We start from the raw sequence: 20,495 nt of genomic DNA on the forward strand, positions 1-20,495 counted from the left end.
GAAACGTTTATGCTCATAAGAAAACAGCATTTAAAACAATATTATTGTTTGTATTATACTTCAGCTAAAGTTTTACTTATAACCTAGATGCATGCTAGCTAAAGAACATGTATATTTTAGGTGTCACTGGCTTTAAAGATAATTTTGAGTCACTCTGTAGTTTAGCAATATGAAGGAAAATGAACTTATATTTCAATCGAAGCCCTCCATTTTTTTAAAAAAAAAGATTAATTGTGGCATCGTTTTCTGCAAATCCAAATATTAAATATGTTCACGTATTTCGAAAGTAAAAGAAATGATTCTGTCAATGGATAATTATGTCAGTACATTTAGATACATTTTGTGAACCCACACTTCCTTTTTAAGTAAAATAAATAATTGTCATAATTTATAATTATATCAATACATTTAGATAATTATGTCAATACATTTTGTATATCTACACTTTCTTTTTAAGTAAAACAAATAATTGTGTCAATGGATAATTATGTCAATACATTTTGTAAATCTACACTTTTTTTTAAGTAAAATAAATAATTGTGTCGATGGATAATTATGTCAATGGATAATTATGTCAATACATTTTGTGAATCCACATTTAAACAAGTTTATATAAAGGGAGCTATATAAATGCAAATATTGTGAACTCTTCTGATAAAAAATTGAGACGCTATTCTAATGCTTATCAGCTTTATGCTTTGTAATTCACTAAAATAGCTGAAATCTAACAATTCAAAGATTTTATTGTTTTTTTTTTCTAAATTGATAGTAGTTTTTTTTAGCAAAACAATTACTTATAGTTACAGTTAACAATTACAGTTTTACCACTTTGGCGAATTTAGACTTCTAAGTAAACACTTCTCTGAGATTCTTAATCAGTAACTCTTAACATGATTGGCACAGAGTGATGGTAATATGACATGAAAAGTTTTTAAACGCAATAAAACTAGCAGCTAAAAGAAATACTCCATTTTGCTTTAAAAAAAAGGAAGGAATAAAATGAAATAATAAAATAAAATCGAAATATATAATCACAAATATGTAGCTTACAAAGGGTGGTTAATTGGTTTAAATATTTAGATTATGACTAGCAAAAAAAGAAATATTTCACTATATTTGAATTTTTTTTATGCAAACATGATGTATGTAAAATTCACAGTCTTTATGGAAAATGTTCTTTTCAGGAAATCTTGCTGTTTTGTGAAAACATCTGATCACTAAAATTAGAATAACAGCAAACCTGAAAAAAAAGGAAAGTTTTTTATTTTTAAAAAAATGATTAATATACAAATTTAAGTCCTTATAAACAGGTTGTTCAGTAAAGACCACCCTTAATGTGTGTTTTTAGAGTCCTTATCAAAAAAATATTTTTATTTGGGATCACATATTAAAACTTTAGAAAAGGAAAAAATAAAAATGCTTTCAAAATCTGAATAATAATAGTATAGGAGGGTGGAAGTAGTAAGCACAGAAACAGGTTTCGTTGTGAAAAGTTAAAAGATGATTAATAAAAGCATCACAAAGTTTCAACCTCCAATTAAACCTATTTTTGATTTTTATTCCATTAGTTTTCATCTACCGTAATTGATCAGAATTTGATAACGTTTTTGCTTTTTTCCTCGCTATTTTGCGATTTCCAATGTTAATATTCTTTTAATTTATGTATTCCTATTTGATAAAAACTCCTAAAATACACATTAAGGGCCGACTTTACGGAATACCCTGTATAAAGTTTAGATATAGAGAATGTTTTTTAATTTTGCCAAAATTGAACTATGCTTTTAATTTATTATAAATATCTAAAACACACTAATAAAACTAATTTTAAACAAAATTCACTATTCGATCAAATGACACCTTTTAATTTGTAAGTTCTATACACTATAAAATGCCATGCTTTTAAGTATAGTAACTGTATATAATTCTTTTTTTTAAGTAACTAAGCCTGAAACTATAATAAGGGGATACTTAAAAATCAAACCAAATATCTGTATACAATTAAAAATTTATAAACGTTTAAAAAATAGAAAAATAAAATACAAAATCTTTTACTGTTATTCAGTTCACAAAATTCAATTACAAGTGGCAGTTGAAACCAGAGATTTATAAATTTTTAAACGTTTAAAAGAGACGAGAAAAATAAAATACAAAATTCTTCAACTGAAATACAAAAATTCATAAAACTCATTGATAACTGGTAGTAGGAACTAAATATCTGAAGACATTTACAAACTTTTAAACGTTTAAAAAAAGAGAAAAATAAATGACGAAATTCTTCAACTGAATACGGAAATTCAAAAAATTCATTTATAAATTGTTATTGGGACCAAATACTAATTAGACATTCACAAACTTCGAAACGTTTTAAAAAAAAGCATAAAATAAAATACGAATTTCTTCAGCTGAAATATGAAAATTCACAAAATTCATTGATAAATGGTAGTAGGAACCAAATACCTATAGACATTTAAGATTCTTAAACGTGTAAAAATGAAGAGAAAAATAAAACACAAAATTCTTCAACTTAAATACGAACATTAATAAAATTCATTTAATTAAATAATAAATAAAGGGTAATTGGAACCAAATATCTATATACATTGACAGATTTTTTGAACGTTTAAAAAAGAGAAAAATAAAATACGAAATTCTTCATCTGAAGTACTAAAATTCATTCAAAAATGGTACTTGTAACCCTAAGACAGTCAAAAACTTAACTTTATATGTAACTTAACTTAACTTAAACTTTAAATGTGTCTATTAATTAGACATTTACAAATTTCTAAATGTTTAAAAAATAAGAGGAAAATAAAACACGAAATTCTTCCACAAAATAACGAAAATTCTCCAAAATTCACTTATAAATGGCAATTGGATCCAAATCTACTAGAAGAAAACATTAAAAAAAAATTTAAATGTTTAAAAAAGAACAAGAAAATAAAATACGAAATCCTTCAATTGAAATACAAAACATTAAATTAATTTATAAATAATAATTAGAACTAAATACCTATAAACATTTACACATTTCTAAATGTTTTAAAATTCAGAGATTCACACAATAAATTATACAAATTCACATAAAATGATTTGATTTTAAAACATTTAATAAAAATCCACAAAAATATAGCATGAAAAGTGAATATCTAGTTCAATTTATTTTCAATCAATCTATATATTTTTATACAATGATTATCACTTAACTCTTATAATGCAATTACTGTTACCTTTATATAAAGAAAACTTTATATAAAGAAGACACAAGAAACCTTCGATTAACATTAAGCACAGCTAAATATGCTTTAAGTTACTTTTTTTTCAAACTAAAGTGTAGGTTAATTCCAGCTCATCTTGTTTTTATATTACGGGGTTTTGTGGTCCATAGGTCAAAGTCTAATTTTAAACATTGTTTTTTTCAGTGAAAAGGAAAGATAAGTTATATGATTCCTGGGTGTTATTTCGTCAACTTTTAGTTACATTTCAATTTTTTCTAGCCCGAAATAATTATAAATTAACATATAAAAATGATGGCGAAAATGGCAGTGCACACCGAGCAGTGATGGACGGGTGTTGCTCAATCTCCATACTGTCTACTCTGAAACAGACGAGACTAAAAAAATTAACGATTATATATATGAATTGGTTTTAATACTTGTAAAAAAACATGACAGTTGGGTCACCTATTAAAATAGAAAACAATTATGATTGCCTCCTAAACATGTAAATGGTTATATTCACAAACAAAGGACGCGCTAAATTCTTAAAAATTTAACAGTATGTGTATAACGTATTTGCACGTAGACTGTTTTTTTAATTATTAAAAAACAATGGTCATTGTTTATTATTTAATCAATAAAAATCCATAAACGTAACAAAACATTTATCATGCAACGGGAAATACTTTAGAAATTTACAAATGCATATATTTAAAAAAAAAAGCAAATTGAATAAAATAAAAAAAGACACCGAGCCTACTATAATACAAATTACCTTTGAGAAAGCGCTATTTAAAATTTGTGAACGAAATTCATATGTGTGCCAAAGTTAAATAGTTTTCTACGAATTTTAAGCAGTAAGGAAAATAATGTACGCGCAAATTTGGATTCAAATCCATCAATACGTTTATGTGGAACACGAGCTATTAATATAACATTTGATCAAATTGCATAGAAATATCCTTAAAAATTAATTCAACACATAATTGAGTCGCTCAGAAGCCAATGCGGTTAAGTCCAAAACACAACAATTGAGAAAATTAATGTTTTTTGATACATTAGTTTTTAAAATTCCTGGTTTATTAATTTAATTAGAACAGTGTATAAACTCTTTTTTCGAGGTGTAAACTCTGCAAAAAAACAAGATATGTACAGGATGTGTAAATAAAAACGTAAGTATTTATTGAAATAATGACAGCATCTTAAAAATTTTAGGACTTATACCTTTTGGCAGCTGAAAAAGATAAGAAATTTATGTCTTCTAGTATAAACGAACTTCGATTTTTCTCAATCATCACTAGATACAGTGACTAATAGAAAATAAACTGTTGGATTATTTCAAAAATTGTTTTTTACTTCAAAACTAAAGTGGCACTTTTCTTTGTTTTAAGAAATGAAAAAAAAAAATTTTTAAAAAAACCACATTTTAAAAAAATACTACGAAAAATACCATACCCCTTTTTTTGGTGAAAAAATACTACCGTAGTATTAAAAATACTACGTCTGGCAACCCTGGTTACTATGAATTTCTTGTTTTTCAGTGTTACCAACAAATATCGAAAGAAGAAGAAGAATTTAATTTTTATTTCAAAAATTATGTAAAAAAATATTGATAAAAGGTGGACTTATTCACAATGGCTTCTGAAATTATTATATAATATATTCAGAAGCTATTAAAAAAAGGACTGTCTAACCTAGAAAAAAGTAACCAATGAGTAAATCCCTTAATAACTAAGAAGATTATTATTTATTTCATCAAAATTTCCAAAAATCAGAAAATATCAAAAAATGGACTTAACCGCATTGGCTTCTGAGCGGCTCAATTAACAAACGCTCGCAAATGTTAATATTTTAGAATGAAATATATTTTTTCCTTACTTTGATATTTCACTGTAGATATTTGTATACTTTTAGGCAATGATTTCCAGAATCAGCTACTACAACATATCCTTCTGCAAAGAGGGCTAATCCTTGTGGTCCATATAAAGGTTCTCCATTTGTGTTCACAAAAGAAAGAAATGAACCATTGCAGTCAAATACCTGCAATACACAAAAATTGTAATCAGAAGATAACATTTAACCTTTTGGTTACGGCTGGTACAACATGTGGACCACATGCGGTGGTACAATATGGTATACCGTAAGCAAAGGGTTAAGGTTAATTTTCAAGTTCTGTTGATTTTATGACATAAAAATTGGTGGTTTTAAGTTTTTTTTAATGAAATTAAAATAGTTCATTTCAAAGATTTATTAATGTTGCGAAATTAAATCTAATAATTTTATATTACAGGGGTCTGTTTAGAAGAAATTTGGGTCCGTTAACGGACCCTTCACAAAATATCTTTTCATAAAAACGGACCCTTCACAAAATATTTTAACTTAAAAACGGACCCTTCACAAAATATTTTAACTTAAAAACGGACCCTTCACAAAATATTTTACCTTAAAAATGGACCCTTCACAAAATGATTTTTCTTTTAATCGGAACCTTCACAAATTTGTTTATCTTCATTATTATTTTGTTAATCGAATAAATCCTTTCCAGGGCAGAAAACAAGAAAGATGGATGTAAACGAATTAAGTTTTGTCTTCGGCAGACGATTCTTCCATTATTCGTGCGAAATTAATATTCTGCGTTCAGCAGTATAGGCTAAATACCAAATATTTGTATGTTGCATCTCTAATTTAGAAGCAGCAATTGTTGTTTATTTTTTAAAATTTAATTTTTTTAATTACAAATTTACAGTGTTGAGCATAATCTTGCATGTTTTTACAAAACTCCTTGAAAAAAAATTTTTTTTGCAATAACGAACCCTATTTGCACAAATTCATAAAAGCGGACCCTGGTTGAAAGAATGTGAGTAATTTTTTCACAATTTCATGAAAAACGGACCTTTCACAAAATGTCTGGACAGACCCCTGTATTATATTAATTTTATGAAATTAAAATTATTAATTTTCAACTGTTGATTTTAAGACATTAAAATTGCTGGTTTTAAGTTTCTATTAATGTTATAAAATTAAAATAAATAAAACCTTTATAGATCCTCTTGAAGTTTTATTAATTTTATGAAATTAAAATTGTTAATTTTCAAGTTTTGTTGATTTTATGACATAAAAATTGTTGCTTTTAAGTTTCTATTTTTTTATGAAATAAAAATAGTTCATTTTAAAGATTTATTAATGTTGCGAATTTAAATCTAATAATTTTATATTATATTAATTTTATGAAATTAAAATTATTAATTTTCAAGTTCTGTTGATTTTATGACATTAAAATTGGTGGTTTCAAGTTTCTATTAATGTAATAAAATTAAAATACATAAAACCTTTAAAGATCCTCTTGAAGTTTTATTAATTTTATGATAGTAAAATAACTTGTTTAAAAGTTTTATTAATTTTGTGAAATTAAATTTAGTAATTTAATCCGTTATAATTTTATGAAATTAAAAATGTTTATTTTTAAGTTTTACTAATTTTGCATTATTAAATTTAATAACTTTATATTATGCTAGTGTCATGAAATTGAAATTGTTAATTTTAATATTCTGTTAATTTAATGACATTAAATCTATGGTTCGAAGTGTCTAGTTATTTTGTAAATTAAAATCGATAAAACCTCCATAGATTCTAATGAAGTTATATTAATTTTATGAAATTAAAATTATTAATTTTCAAGTTCTGTTGATTTTAAGACATTAAAATTGCTGGTTTTAAGTTTCTATTAATGTTACAAAATTAAAATACATAAAACCTTTATAGATCCTCTTGAAGTTTTATTAATTTTATAAAAGTAAAATAGTTTGTATTAAAGTTTTATTTATTTAGTGAAATTAAATTTAATAATTTAATTTTGTATTAATTTTATGAAATTAAAAAATTTTATTTTAAAATTTTATGAATTTTGCAAAATTAAATTTAATAACTTTATATTGTATTAGTTTTATTAAATTAAAACTGTAATTTTCAAATTCTGTTAAGTTTATGACATTAAAATTATAGTTTGAAGTGTTTATTTATTTTTAAAAATTAAAATAGATAAAACCTCTATAGATCCCCATAAAGTTTTAATATTTTTAAACAGCTCATTAATAATAATATTAAATTAAAATAGCTCAATTTAAATATTTATTAATTTTGCGAAATTAAATTTAATAATTTTAAATTATATTAATCTTATGAAATCAAAATTGTCAATTTTAAAATTCTTACGCTTAAAATTCTTAATTTTAAAGTTAACGCATTAAAAATGTTAATGTCTAAATTTTTTTAACTTTAATGGAATTAAAATAGTTAATTATAAAATTAAATATATAATGATATAAAATGAATAGTTAATTATGAAATGAATAGTTAATTATAAAATGTTAACTATAAATGAAGAAATCTTTTAAAAAAAATGTCAATATTATTCCATTTTGATCCAATTTTAACGAATTGTTTTGCATTCGACCCTCTTTATAGTTCAATAATGGAAATTAGTTCAGATTTTGGAAGCATTAAATTTAATTATAAATATTAACTTCCACTTTTACTTAAAAGTATTTAATATAAAAACAAAATTTAAATTTTTGCATAAAAAAATATTTTTTTCAGAGATCATAAATGAAAAAAAAAAAAAAAAAAAAATTCAGAAACAAATAAAAAAAAAAAGAATATGAAAACAATCTAAAATAATTTGCAAATAAATAAATGGCAGAATCATAATAGATAAAGATTCGTGCCCAACACCATTTGGATCAACTGCTGCTCTAAATATTATCCAACTAAAGAGTTTTTTCCGCTGTTTTCCCTTCAGCTGAATTTATTACAGGCCACTTTTTTAGATTCACTTCATTTACTTCGATCCAGGCAGAAAGGTTTTTCTTGGAGAGCAGCCCAATTCTTACAAAGACAATAAAAATTGGTTTCCGACTACAGATTATTTTGAAAGAAAACATCTTCCTTTATGGACCTATGCGTAAATTGTGTCGGGGTACACAGAAAATACTCGGAGAAATTTGGTAAGGGGGACCAAACAAAAATTTATAAATCTTTTACCATATGATTTACAACTAGCGTAAGGTGACCAGATTTCTAAACCGTGATTTGAGGACAAAACAGCGAAACGTTCTCGAAAAATTTTGTGATTCTAGGACACCTATATATTTATGAAAAATATTAGTTTATAAGAGCGAAAAAGATTTCTATTAATTTTTTTTTTTTTAACTAGTATCAGGTGCGGAATCTTCATTAAGTTTAATTTTATGACTAAGCAGTAATGACAAATCATATTATAGTCTGCATTTGTTTACCACATGTAAAATGAATTAGTTAAAGTTGTTAATTTTCAAATTCTGTTAATTTTATGACATTAAAATTATGGTTTGAAGTGATTATTTATTTTAGGAAATTAAAATCGATAAAACCTCTATAGATCCTCATGAAGTTTTAGTATTTTAGATCCTCATGATTAGAGTTTTCATTAGCTAGTTTTAGCATGGTAAATTTTTGCTTTTCGCTTGAATTCTGTACAAGATAATAAAATATCTGTATAAGATAAGTCTTTGTTTTATGATGAATCTTGTTAGAATTATGTATGCGCATTTCCGATTTTTTTGATATTTCACGGCATGTAATAAAATATGAAATGCTTTTATAGAAATTTGAGCGCATTTTAGGACATATCGCTGGTTCAAAACTAAAACGACACTTCTGCACTCACTTCTCATTCAAATAACATCACAAGTGAGTGCAGAAGTGTCGTTTTAGTTTTGAACCAGCGATATGTTAAGATTTTGAGACCTTCAAATAGATTGAAAGGTTTTTAGTACAGCTATTGAAATTCGAGAACTGTTCTCAAGATTTGAGGACGTCAGGTCACCTCATACTAGTGATAAGTGACTTGCACTACTAAGCAGTACAGAATCCGTTATCCGGAAATCAGAAAACCGGAAAACCAAAAAACCGGAACGAAATTCAATAAATTTTCCCGCCATTTTTAAAAAAAAATTTTTTTTTCCTTATAAGATTTTAGGATTTTTCTTTCTTTTTTGAAAGATGTTCACCTTACCATCATTTTGGAAATAATCATTAGTGTATTACTTCATCGTTTTTTCTTCTTTTTAAGATTATTTCCCCCAAAATTTTTTTTTTTAGTTGGGTTTAACAATAAAAAAACGGCTTTTTGTAGCGATTCAGAAAACCGGAAAAATCAGTTATCCGGAATAGGGATGGTCCTGATCGTTCCGGATAATCGGTTCCCTACTGTACATGAAAATAGCTCTTTTTGTTTAAAAAGGATGAATTATTATTTGTTCTTCTGTGTATATGTAAAAGAGTTAGAACAAAAGTCAATAAATTGAAAGAAAAAAAGATTTTTTGATTTTAGCTTTAATCCTTTATTAAGTACAGTAAAAATAAGGTTTAAACTAACAATATAATAGATAAATAAACAAACATAAACTTTCAAGAAGAGAAAAAACTCTAAGTAGCCTCCTCTTAGTAAGTTTCATAACCGTCAGTGAACAGCCGACCCAATTTTTTGGGTTTACGACTACTAATGTTCAACTCCGTAGCCTTGTAATTTTAAACCCAATCCGGAATACAAGGGAACTCTTGGATCGAGTATTAGAAGAAATTTGCCTTCTTGGAGGACTTTTTTTATGGAACTAACCCGCATTTGCGTTACATGGAGAGGAAGACCTCGAGAACCACCCACGGTTAGCCTGACGGCAAGGGTACTCTAACCCATGATCTGTCTACCACTGAGGATATTTTACGTCAGCACTGTGGTCGTTGCAACCTGGATGCGGAATTTGCATCTACTGGGATTCGAACCCGGTTTTCCTCATTGGGAGGCGAACGCTCTATCTCCTGAGCCATCGTGGCTCCCTATTAGTAAGATTTTTTTTATTTTATAACCGTCGTTGAACAGCCGACCCAATTTTTGGGTTTACGACAACTAATGTTCAACTCCGTAGCCTTGCAATTTTGAGCCAATCCAGAAGCTATGGAAACTCCAGGATCAGTACACCCAGAGGTATGATTTGTTATGGGAACATGGAGGACTTCGTGACTCGACATATTTAACTTGCATCAGTCACTATTTACTACATGGAAAGTCTTCGGCAGGCAAGGATCGAGCCCACGACCTCTTGGACATGGATCTGGATCCAGTGCCCTACCAACCAGGCTATCCCGGCCTGGTTGGCAGGTTAAGTTGTAAAAGTTATGACCTCATACGTCGGGTTTTGGAGGAAGAATCAAACGGGAGAAATTTAAATATTCTTTTTAGACAAATGATGCGCTGTTTCCAATTTAGTTTTTTATGATGAATCGAATACGACTAAACACGGGAGGATTAGACAAGAAATTTTCTAAGTTACGAGCGTTTTATGTTGAAAAAGAACATTTGCTGAAACCACAGTAATGGAGAGGAGAATAATGCAGAGAAACTAATGACTAAAGACGGCTATTCTACTAAAAAAACTATGACTAAAGCATGCATATACACCTTATGTTTACCAACAAAAGAATGAATCAATAAATAAAATATAGTATGTCTTGCCTGTATTCGACTGTTGCCCCAGTCTGCTACAATGATGTTATCTTGACCATCAACAGCCACACCAGTAGGAGCGTTGAATTGACCGATGCCTTCACCATTCGACCCAAACGAATAAAGAAAGTTGCCTTCCTCATCAAACACTTTGATGCTGTGATTGTGAAAATCAGAAACAACAAGATGGTTTTTACTATTGATGGCTACGTAGTGAGGCCCAGCAAACTTCGAATTGTTACTTCCGCGAGCACCAAACCTTTTGGAAGAATAAGGGGGAATAACTTTTAATTAATAAAACTGAATTGACGTACATCATTGAAAAATATGAAAGATATTTAGAGCAGTTTATATAAGAAAATGCAGAAAGAAGTTTTTTAAGGGTTTCATTTTTATTCACCAAGTGACCCAAAAATGATTAACAACATGAAAAATCAATTAAAGATAAGCGGCAGGAGAGGAAAATATTGTTTGCTGCCTTCTGCTTAGGAAACTAGAATCTATTGCTAAGTTTCGATTTCCAACTTCATCTACAGACGGCTCTGTTAATTGCGAAACAGCATAAAACAAAATTTTCAAAACAGCCCTCATTTGCAGCAATATCGCGGCGTAATGCAGATACATATAACAGGGGTCTGTTTAGAAGAAATTTGGGTCCGTTAACGGACCCTTCACAAAATATCTTTTCATAAAAACGAATCCTTCACAAAATAATTTATCTTTTAATCGGACCCTTCACAATTTTGTTTATCTTCATTATGGTTTTGTTAATTGAATAAACCCTTCCCAGGAAGTGGGGGTGGAGAAAGACAGATGTAAACGAACTAAATTTTGTCTTCGACAGAAGCTTCTTCTTTATTCGTCCAAAATGAATATTCTGCATTCAGCAGTATAGGCTAAATACCAAATATTCGCATGTTGCGTCACTAATTTAGTAGCTGCATTTGATGTTTATTTTTTAAAATGTAATTTTTTTAATTATAATTTTACAGTGCTGAGCATAATCTTGTATATCTTTAAAATTTAAAAACTCCCTGAAAATTTTTTTCAGCAATTACGGACCCTATTTGCGCAATTTCACAAAAGCGGACCCTGGTTGAAAGAATGTGACTTAACGTCTATTTTATATTCACAAATTACGAGTAATTTTTTCACAATTTTACAAAAACGGACCTTTCACAAAATGTCTGGACAGACCACTGTATAACTATGCAAATAGCTTAGTTGGAATGGTCTGACAAGCAGTTTAAAAATTGTATTGTAGATTTTAGTCAGAATCATTATTTGTTGACAAGCTATGCAAATAATTTGTAAAACCGGTGAGAATAGATAGATAGTTTCCTACATTGAAAGCTGCAAGCCATTCATTTCTATCTCCTTTTTTTAAAAACTAATTCTTCAAATCGTCAGTCATTTTTGTGACAGTCGGTAGCTAAAGTAACCCCCTATATTAGATGAAATCATTCCTTGCAGAAATTAGCATATAAATTCCAGAAATGTGATATTTTTTAATTTAAAAAAATATTATTTTGATTTTTTTTATAGTTACATTACCTATGGAGTAGTTTGCCATTTTCTTGGAAAATAAGTACGCAATTTCCTTTGTTATCTGCCACAATTATGTGTCCATTTCTGTCCACAACAACTCCTTTTGGACCAAGCATTTTCCCATAACCAATTCGGTTCAAGAACTTTCCTTTGCAGTCATATATAAAAATAGCCTTATTTTCATAATCGGCCACAACATAGTTGCCAGTTGTACTGACCGCAACACCCGTTGGCCTTTGAAGCTGCCCAGGTCCTCTTCCTCTCACACCAAACTTCATCTTAAACTCTCCCAACGTAGAGAACACCTGAACCACCTGATTGTTACTGTCCGCCACAACAATCTTTCCCTCATGTGTGCAGCACACTCCTTGTGGATTCGCAAATTCACCTTTATTTTTGCCCTTCTTGCCAACTCTGAGGACGAGGTCGAATTCATCCTCGATTGGGATACTCCAACGATTCGAACTACTGGATCGGTAACTGGAAGGCCTTCGATTGCCTCGTTGCCGAACACCAGTCGTCCTGGGTATCTTGGAGTTGGCCGGACGGTCACTGGAAGAGCTTTCTTCCTCAGGAAATGCTTTTACAGTGAACGGACTTCCTTTGATGGGAAAGCCAAAAAGCTTGATGGACAAAGTGTAAAGTCCTTCTTTCGGCACAGTGTAAAGTAAATCGTAGCTGCCGTTTTTCTGGTCAGACATTTCCGGTTTGATTGTCCAAGGGGCGATGTAGTTGCTGGAAGTGATCTCTACTTTGAAATCGACTGCATCGGAAGCTACAATCTCGCCTTTGAGGTCTTTGGTTATCAGGTTGACCAGAGTCGGTTTTCCAACAGTGCTCTGCTTAAGGCCTTCTCCCGTTGCAGTGGTTTCCAGGGCAACAGCGTGAGAAGTTCTAATGGCACCACACATTTGAATACTTTCTCTGGCCATGCTTGAAGTGTTGTCTTCAAAATCCAGATAGTCGTTTTCTTCTGGCATGCTTTTGACTTGCATCACAGAATACTCTCGCAGTCTATCAGATACCTATCAATAAAAATAATTTTTTTAAAATTTTAAATCACATTTCTAAAAAAAAACATAATTAAATTAAAATTTTAATCATGGAACTACATTTTTCTTGATAAACGGTCAAATAATAAATTTGGTGGCGTCTTTAAACACCATACGAAAAATTGAACAAAATTATTTCCCTCGCGTTGTCCCGATTTTTATGCGCATTGATTTTTGTTCCAATTTGTCAAACTTGCATTTATAAGTAAAAAAAGAACGTTCGTTTCGTACGTTTTATTTGTGATATCATATGATTCTGCACTTCACAATAATCTTTCAAAATTTATATGCTTTTTTACATACATTGAACTGGTTTAAAATATAATGGAAATTTCATTCATGGTTAAAAATATTCTATCGTTGTAGGAAGTGTAATGAATTAATAATTTCCATATGTTTAACTATAACAAAATTTCCTTTAAAATTTGTTACCTGAACTAAAGAAAGTCAAGAATCAAGTTTTTTTTTTTAAATTTAAGAAAATACCTAACAAGAGTTAGGCTACTCGTTAGAGGCCACTGGATTGGAAAATCACGTTCCGGTTTTAACAGAAAATTATAAATTGTTTGTTTGTACCTTAAAACTGTTGCTCGAAGCTCTTAGATCAAGGAGAATAATAATAATAAAAAATCTTTAATTTGTGCGTACCTTAAACTTTAAGTAAAGTTCCGATTTTTTTATGTATACTATCGTGCTCAAAAATTGAGTAGCGAAAAAAACTTTTTTTTTTTTTAAATACTAGAATGTATCACACCTTGTTCGCTCCGCTCGCCAACACCCGTTGTTACTTCCCAATCAGCATTGAAGATCAAGGGAAAGAACGGTTTGCATTTCATTTTTACAAAAATTACGATTGAATTCCCATGCGTTGCGTTTTGAGAATGACTCAACTTTGGCAAATTAATGACATGGAAAATCGGTTCCCCCCGAGAGTTCTTACATAGTTAAGATGGGCCGTGCTGTGGAAAAAAGGTCCTGCCCATAAGCAAATTCGTTTTTACTCAAATTCAGCTTTCATGGACATTAATCGTTCATCCCCCCTTGATCTTCCTAAAGTTTTCTTTTTTAAAAGTCAATAAAATAAAGATCATTTTGTTTATAAAATATATAATTATTCTAATTTTATGCAAGCAAATTTTATTAATGTTAATGGTAAAGAAATGAAAGGATAGCTGGATTTGAAAAATAATCAACTCTACTTGAAAAAAATTTAAACTTAATAGAACAAGTGACACAGTAAGAAGTAATTTTATTTGTTAACAATCTGTAAAAAATAACCTTATATTGCGTAAATCATAGCTTAATCCCTAGCGACCCCCGTAAGAGGTATTCGTGGAACATTATATTGTATAACAGTAAGCATTAGAAACAGTTCTACTCTCTCTCTTTACGTTTTTAAAAATGTCTACATAAATGTTAATATTTATTTCTGGCAACATCTAATCCCTCTCTTATTTTTTATTAATTCCTTCTTTTGTTGTTATTTTTGACATAAAGTCAAGAGCGAGCTTATAAAATGGAAATAACCAAAGAGATAAATTTTTCTACTACAATTTATGAATATTTAATGAAAAAAAAAGAAGAAGAAAACCACTTAAAATTGTAATATCTTTCGAATAAAGAGGAATTTCGAAATTTTTTTTTTTATAAATAAATAAACAATACAAACGATATAACGATAACGATATAACGAAGCAAACGATATAATTCATGAGCTAATAATCGTAATTTTTTTATTCTATCAAACTCCTTGAATATTTTTCTACCCACTTTCTTAATTTCAAGTTACTAAATTTCATAGATTTTGAGCAGTCAAACAAAATGTAACGGAGATTAAAAATAAAATAAAAAAGTGAGAAAAACCGCAAAAGATCCGCAGACCTTAAAATAACAGTAATTTTCGAAGAAATGGAAATTTTGAAAAAAAAAAAATCTGTGAGTTAAGTTCATAAACAAATATAGTCCTTTCGGCATGGTAAAAATGTCAATGGACAATTGCAGCATCTCTTAAATTTTCCAAATTATAGTCATTACTTCTTAAGATTGATTTCCTGATTACGAAAATATAATTTTTAACTCTGACAAATAAATATTTATTTAATTATTAATATTTTAATTTGAGCGAAAACGCCCTCACTCGAAAACGACCGCTGATTGGTGTGACGTCATTAGAGCCTTACTCCTCACGACCTTCCCGTTGTTATTATGTATTTTCTTTCTTGCGGTTTTAACTAGCTCTTCTTTAACTTATTTTTTCCAAATTTTCCCGCGTGTATTTAAATGCGTATTTAGCAGCAAATATTTTGAAATCTATTGCATATATAGAATCAAAATGGAAGAGGGGTTTCAAAAAGCTCAAACGGACAATTTGCCGCAAGTTACTGAAGAGATGATTATGGATTTTTTTCGAACGAACCAAGATTTCATTTCGCCTGAAATCAAAGGCATAAAGGCTCAAAGGTATAAATTTGTTTATTTATAAACTGTAACTGTAAATAAGGGCGTCGGCAATGAGGTGCACTTGCACTACCCTGGATTTTCTTTAAGCAATTAAAAATAAATAGAAAAGCAATTTAGTTATAAAATTTTATGTAAAAAATTGATTAATCAAACAAGAATTGCAATCATACAGAATAGTTTTAATCTTTTTTTTTGTGGGGATGGTAGTTTGTTAAAGGGTTGCACTCCCCTATATTTTATTCTACCGGCGCCCCTGGCTGTAAATAATTTTGTGTGTGAAAATGGAACGGCGATTTGTTATAACACATATAGGTACACGTTAAAATATAGCAAGGATTTAAGTATACTAAAAACATCTTTCCACTTTCATAAAAGTATAAAACTAAACGCTATTCTTACACACTAAATTATTATTACTCACAAAAACAAATAATTATACTTACTCACAAAATTATTATTATAAACGTTATACTTACTCTTTTATTAAAATTATTTTATTAAAAATTAATTTTAATAAAATGTATTATTTTATTAAAAATTAATTTGAATTAAAGTTATTATTTTATTAAAGACCAATTATAAACAACTTTGTAATAATTACAATCAATTTTATTAAAATTAATTTAGTTAAAAATTAATTGAAGTCAATTTTATTAAAAATAATTTATAAACGATTTTATAAAAATAAATAAGCTATTATTTTTATTAAAAATTATTGTTTTATCAAAAATTAATATTTAATAAAATAAAATTAAAGAAAATTAGATTCTAATTTATAAAAAAAATTAAAGAAATAGTCAGAGGCAAGCTAGTTATAGAATATTTTTACCCTTTCTACTGTCAAACATAAATACACATCTTCAATTTTAGTATATTTTACTTTAACTACACCTGCTAATGTTTTTTTATCGAATTTTTTTATTAAATTTAAAAATAAGTTTTGCTTCATAATATTTTTTAAAGTGTTAAATCCAAGGTGTAAATAATAACATGAACCATTTTGAAAGATACTGGTACATTTTATGAATGATGTATTAAAAATCAAAAAGATTTTTATTACATTATATTTTAAAGCGTCTAGTTATGCAGATAGTGTGCATATTGAAGGATTTAAAAAAATATAATAGTTTTTATCCCTATTCTGTAAAAAAAAAGAAAAAATTAATGTATACTAAATTTTATATTAAATAACTATTTCATAATTTAAGGTTTCCAGAAACTTTTGGAATTTTTACGGAAAAGAAAGATATGAAATAGCGATTAACACAAACTAATATTACATGGACATAGGAAAGCTATAAAAAACTTCTTCTTCTTTATCGACACTATGGCCTTGGGGAGGCCAGGTCTGTCTCAATTGGTTGTTTAGTCTAATAAGATTCTGTTTTTCAGTTTTTAAATCATCTTTTTCACACACACATATATATATATATATATATATATATATATATATATATATATATATATATATATATATATATATATATATATATATATATATATATATATTATATATATATATATATATATATATATATATATATATATATATATATATATATATATATATATATATATATTTTAACTTCAGATCAGCAAGACAAACATATGGGGATAATGCTATAGGCTATGTGCAAGTTAAGCGAGAAAGTGATATCTGCATTGTTAAAGGGAAAATGACTCCTGAGCATAAAATAAAAACCAAAGCATATGCAATAACTTTGACATGTGATGAATCTTCTGGGGTCATAAACTCATTAGTGTGCGATAACTGTGCGGCCAGCGCAGGAGGATGCAAGCACATGATAGCATTTCTTTTCTGGGTTCACCGAAAATGTTCGCTACCATCTCCAACAGAAATAGAATGCTATTGGAAAAAATCTAAACTTTCATCAGTTGGTTCAGCCCAAAAATTTATTCATGCTTCTAGTTCAGGTAAAAAAGATATCAAAGATCTTCCCCCAAAGTGTCCTTCTATTTTAGAAGCAATACACTTCGATTTTAAAATATATTTTTAAAAAAACAAACGACGTTCAACTAGGCACGTAAACAAGCGTTAAATCACCAAGGAGAAAAAGTGTAAACAAACGCGAGTCAGTCTCGAATGGCGTCACTTTCTTAAAAGTCACGTGACTTCCTTTTTAAACTGAAAACGAAAGTACACGATTTTTAATTGCTCTTAATTAAAAAAGTAGCATTTTTTGGGAGGTAAAAAGATGTTTTTCAGGACTTTTCCATCATTCTGAATTCATTAAGAACATAAAAAAAATTGACTGCAATTGTCCATTCTGCGGTTGCATTCTGACGCCTTCTATGTGGAATGTATGGTATTTTTTCCAACAAGTTTATCAGTTAATTATTCTAAAATTAATGATCGAATGTTCTTTTTTTTTTATTCTATCGTAACCCCTGTACACCTTCCTACCCTCATTAGTAATTTCAAGCTTACAGTTTTAACGCAGCAAAACAAAATGTAACGTTAAGTTGGACACCCATAACAGCGACATCAGCGTCACCTTTACCTTTTTTTAATATAGAAAGAAAAATTGTCGATTTGCAGATGTGTATCACTACGAAAAATATAAAATCAACCGTATTTTTCAATTTTTGTACATTTTAATGAGTAAAAACAATACGACTACAGAATAAGTTTTCAAATCTTTAAAAGTTTAAGAGAAACGTTTCCTATATTGGAAAAAAATGTGTATCGATTTTCTTTAAACTAGAATTTTGCATGATTTTTATTATCAACCAAGTACATTAATTATCAGAGATGGACAAAATTTAAAGAAACAGTTAGAATAACTATTACTAATTCGTGATAATTATAATCAATAGATGTCAACCCAACGCGGAAGTCCTAGCTATAAGCTATATTTAATATGGTAGAAAAACATCAATTAAGCTTAATTTGTTTAATTTTCCAGCTCTTTAAAACTTTACTGAAAAATTATCAGGTCGTATATATTTATTTAAATTGTTTATACTCAGTGGTGGTAGAAATCATTGTAAAACAAAATTATCAAACCAAAAATAAAATAGTAAAGCATAAAATTTACAATTACAATAAATGCTTGAGGAAAATCTAGCAAAAGCAGGAAAAGGTAGCTAGTATGTAAGAGAGTTGGGTACTGATTTCGCTGATTCGAATCATCAACTTGTAACTGATTCGAATCACTTGATTTTTTCGGAACAGTTAAAAGTGATAATGAATTACTGTTTCTTAAATTTCAGTTACTTTGTTTCACAGTGAATATCCTGTATGTCCTATAGAGTTAAAAATTTATTGTAAAACTTTAGTAAATCTTACGCATTCATTACTAAGTGAAACAACAACTCCTGCAACAGCAGGAGTTGTTGTTTAAAAAAAAACTGCTAGGTAAGTGAATAGTAAGTAGAATCTAAGCTGAATAGTGTTGTGAATAATTTTATTCGAATCACGTGATTCTGATTGATTCATTAAGTCATGCTATTCAAATCAGTGATCCGAATTACACGATTCGAATTTGGGATCTGAATAACTTGAATCGAATCACTAACTTGAATCACTTGATTCATATCACTGATCTGAATCGCCTAGTTCTGATTCGATTCAGCGAACTGATTCTATTGATTCGAATCACTCTGATGATTCGTCTTACCCAACTCTAGTACGTAATAATAACATGCTACTTGCAAAATGGCGTCAAATTACACGACAGTAAACATTCTTAAGTTAGGCTTAAAAGCATTACTGAAGTTTCATGCCAAGCATAAAAATGATTACTTGTTTATTGACTAAAAGGAACTCGGCATCATTCTCGTGTTCAAGGGCTTTTTTGGTGAACTCGCAGCTTGAACTCAGAGTTTCCAAGCAATACTGCAACAGGCTTTTTTGGTTGTCTAGTACGAGGCGTTTGGCATTGTAGGTATCCTCGAGCTGGCCAAGCATTTCGCTCCGTCTCATGTGGACACTTTCGAGGAGTAAGTTGAAGCACATATCGATTTCGTTGGCAGCTGACTGATGTGCGTCATCCAGTGATGTGATAATGCTTGTGACTAGATCGATAGCTTTCTCAACAACGGGGATCTAGATAGAAACAGAATTCAAATCAGAATAATTAGTTTGAAGAGATTACCATATTACGCAAATCAACAGTAAGAGGGACTAATGTCATAGATCAATAGAAAAATCTTATAATTTTTGGTTATTATGTCAAAGACAGTATGTACTGTATTAAATACTTGATAACTCTTTCAACACGGCACAGGATTCATTATATTGGGAGTACAAATTAGTTCGGTCCGTTTTCAAAAGATGGCTTTGGCTGTTATGAATGTTTCATAGTGACAGCTAGTTTTGGTGGTTTCAGAGAGGTTAGATATCTGTCAATAATATTAAGTTTATATCGCATTGAGTTTCATACAAAAACCCTGTTTTTTAATTTGTTGAATATGTCAAATTTTGTGTTGACTAAGCAGCATTTGCGGGAGGTTTTATATTTCTGCTTTAATTTTAAAAAAAGTGCAGCTGAAGAGCATGGAATGCTTGTAGATGTTTATGGTGACAATGCTCCAACTGATAAATCATGTAGGGATTCAACGTTTCAAGAACGGTGAATTAAGAATGGTTAATGGTGAATGTAGAATGGCTAATGGTGAATGTAGAATGGTGTTGCATACAACCTGGCGGTTTCATTA

The 20,495-nt window shown here is 28.9% G+C and overlaps 1 protein-coding gene across 4 annotated transcripts in view; it reads right to left on the bottom strand.

Annotated features, from left to right (window-relative positions):
• Positions 1-727: 727 nt before the first annotated feature.
• Positions 728-20,495, bottom strand: part of LOC107443007 (tripartite motif-containing protein 2) — a 92,340-nt gene continuing 72,572 nt past the window's right edge. For all 4 annotated transcript variants that reach the window (XM_043038920.3, XM_043038975.3, XM_043039049.3 and 1 more), the window contains 5 exons: positions 19,582-19,884; positions 12,310-13,328; positions 10,765-11,014; positions 5,094-5,255; positions 728-1,240 (listed from right to left, as the gene is read on the bottom strand). In XM_043038920.3, the coding sequence (XP_042894854.1) occupies positions 5,103-5,255; positions 10,765-11,014; positions 12,310-13,328; positions 19,582-19,884 (1,725 nt within the window). In that variant the 3' untranslated portion in view covers positions 728-1,240; positions 5,094-5,102. The remainder of the gene's footprint in view (positions 1,241-5,093; positions 5,256-10,764; positions 11,015-12,309; positions 13,329-19,581; positions 19,885-20,495) is intronic.

This window comes from Parasteatoda tepidariorum, chromosome 9, assembly GCF_982258835.1.
Source record: "Parasteatoda tepidariorum strain Cologne lab strain chromosome 9, Ptep-v5.0, whole genome shotgun sequence".
Taxonomy (NCBI): domain Eukaryota; kingdom Metazoa; phylum Arthropoda; class Arachnida; order Araneae; family Theridiidae; genus Parasteatoda; species Parasteatoda tepidariorum.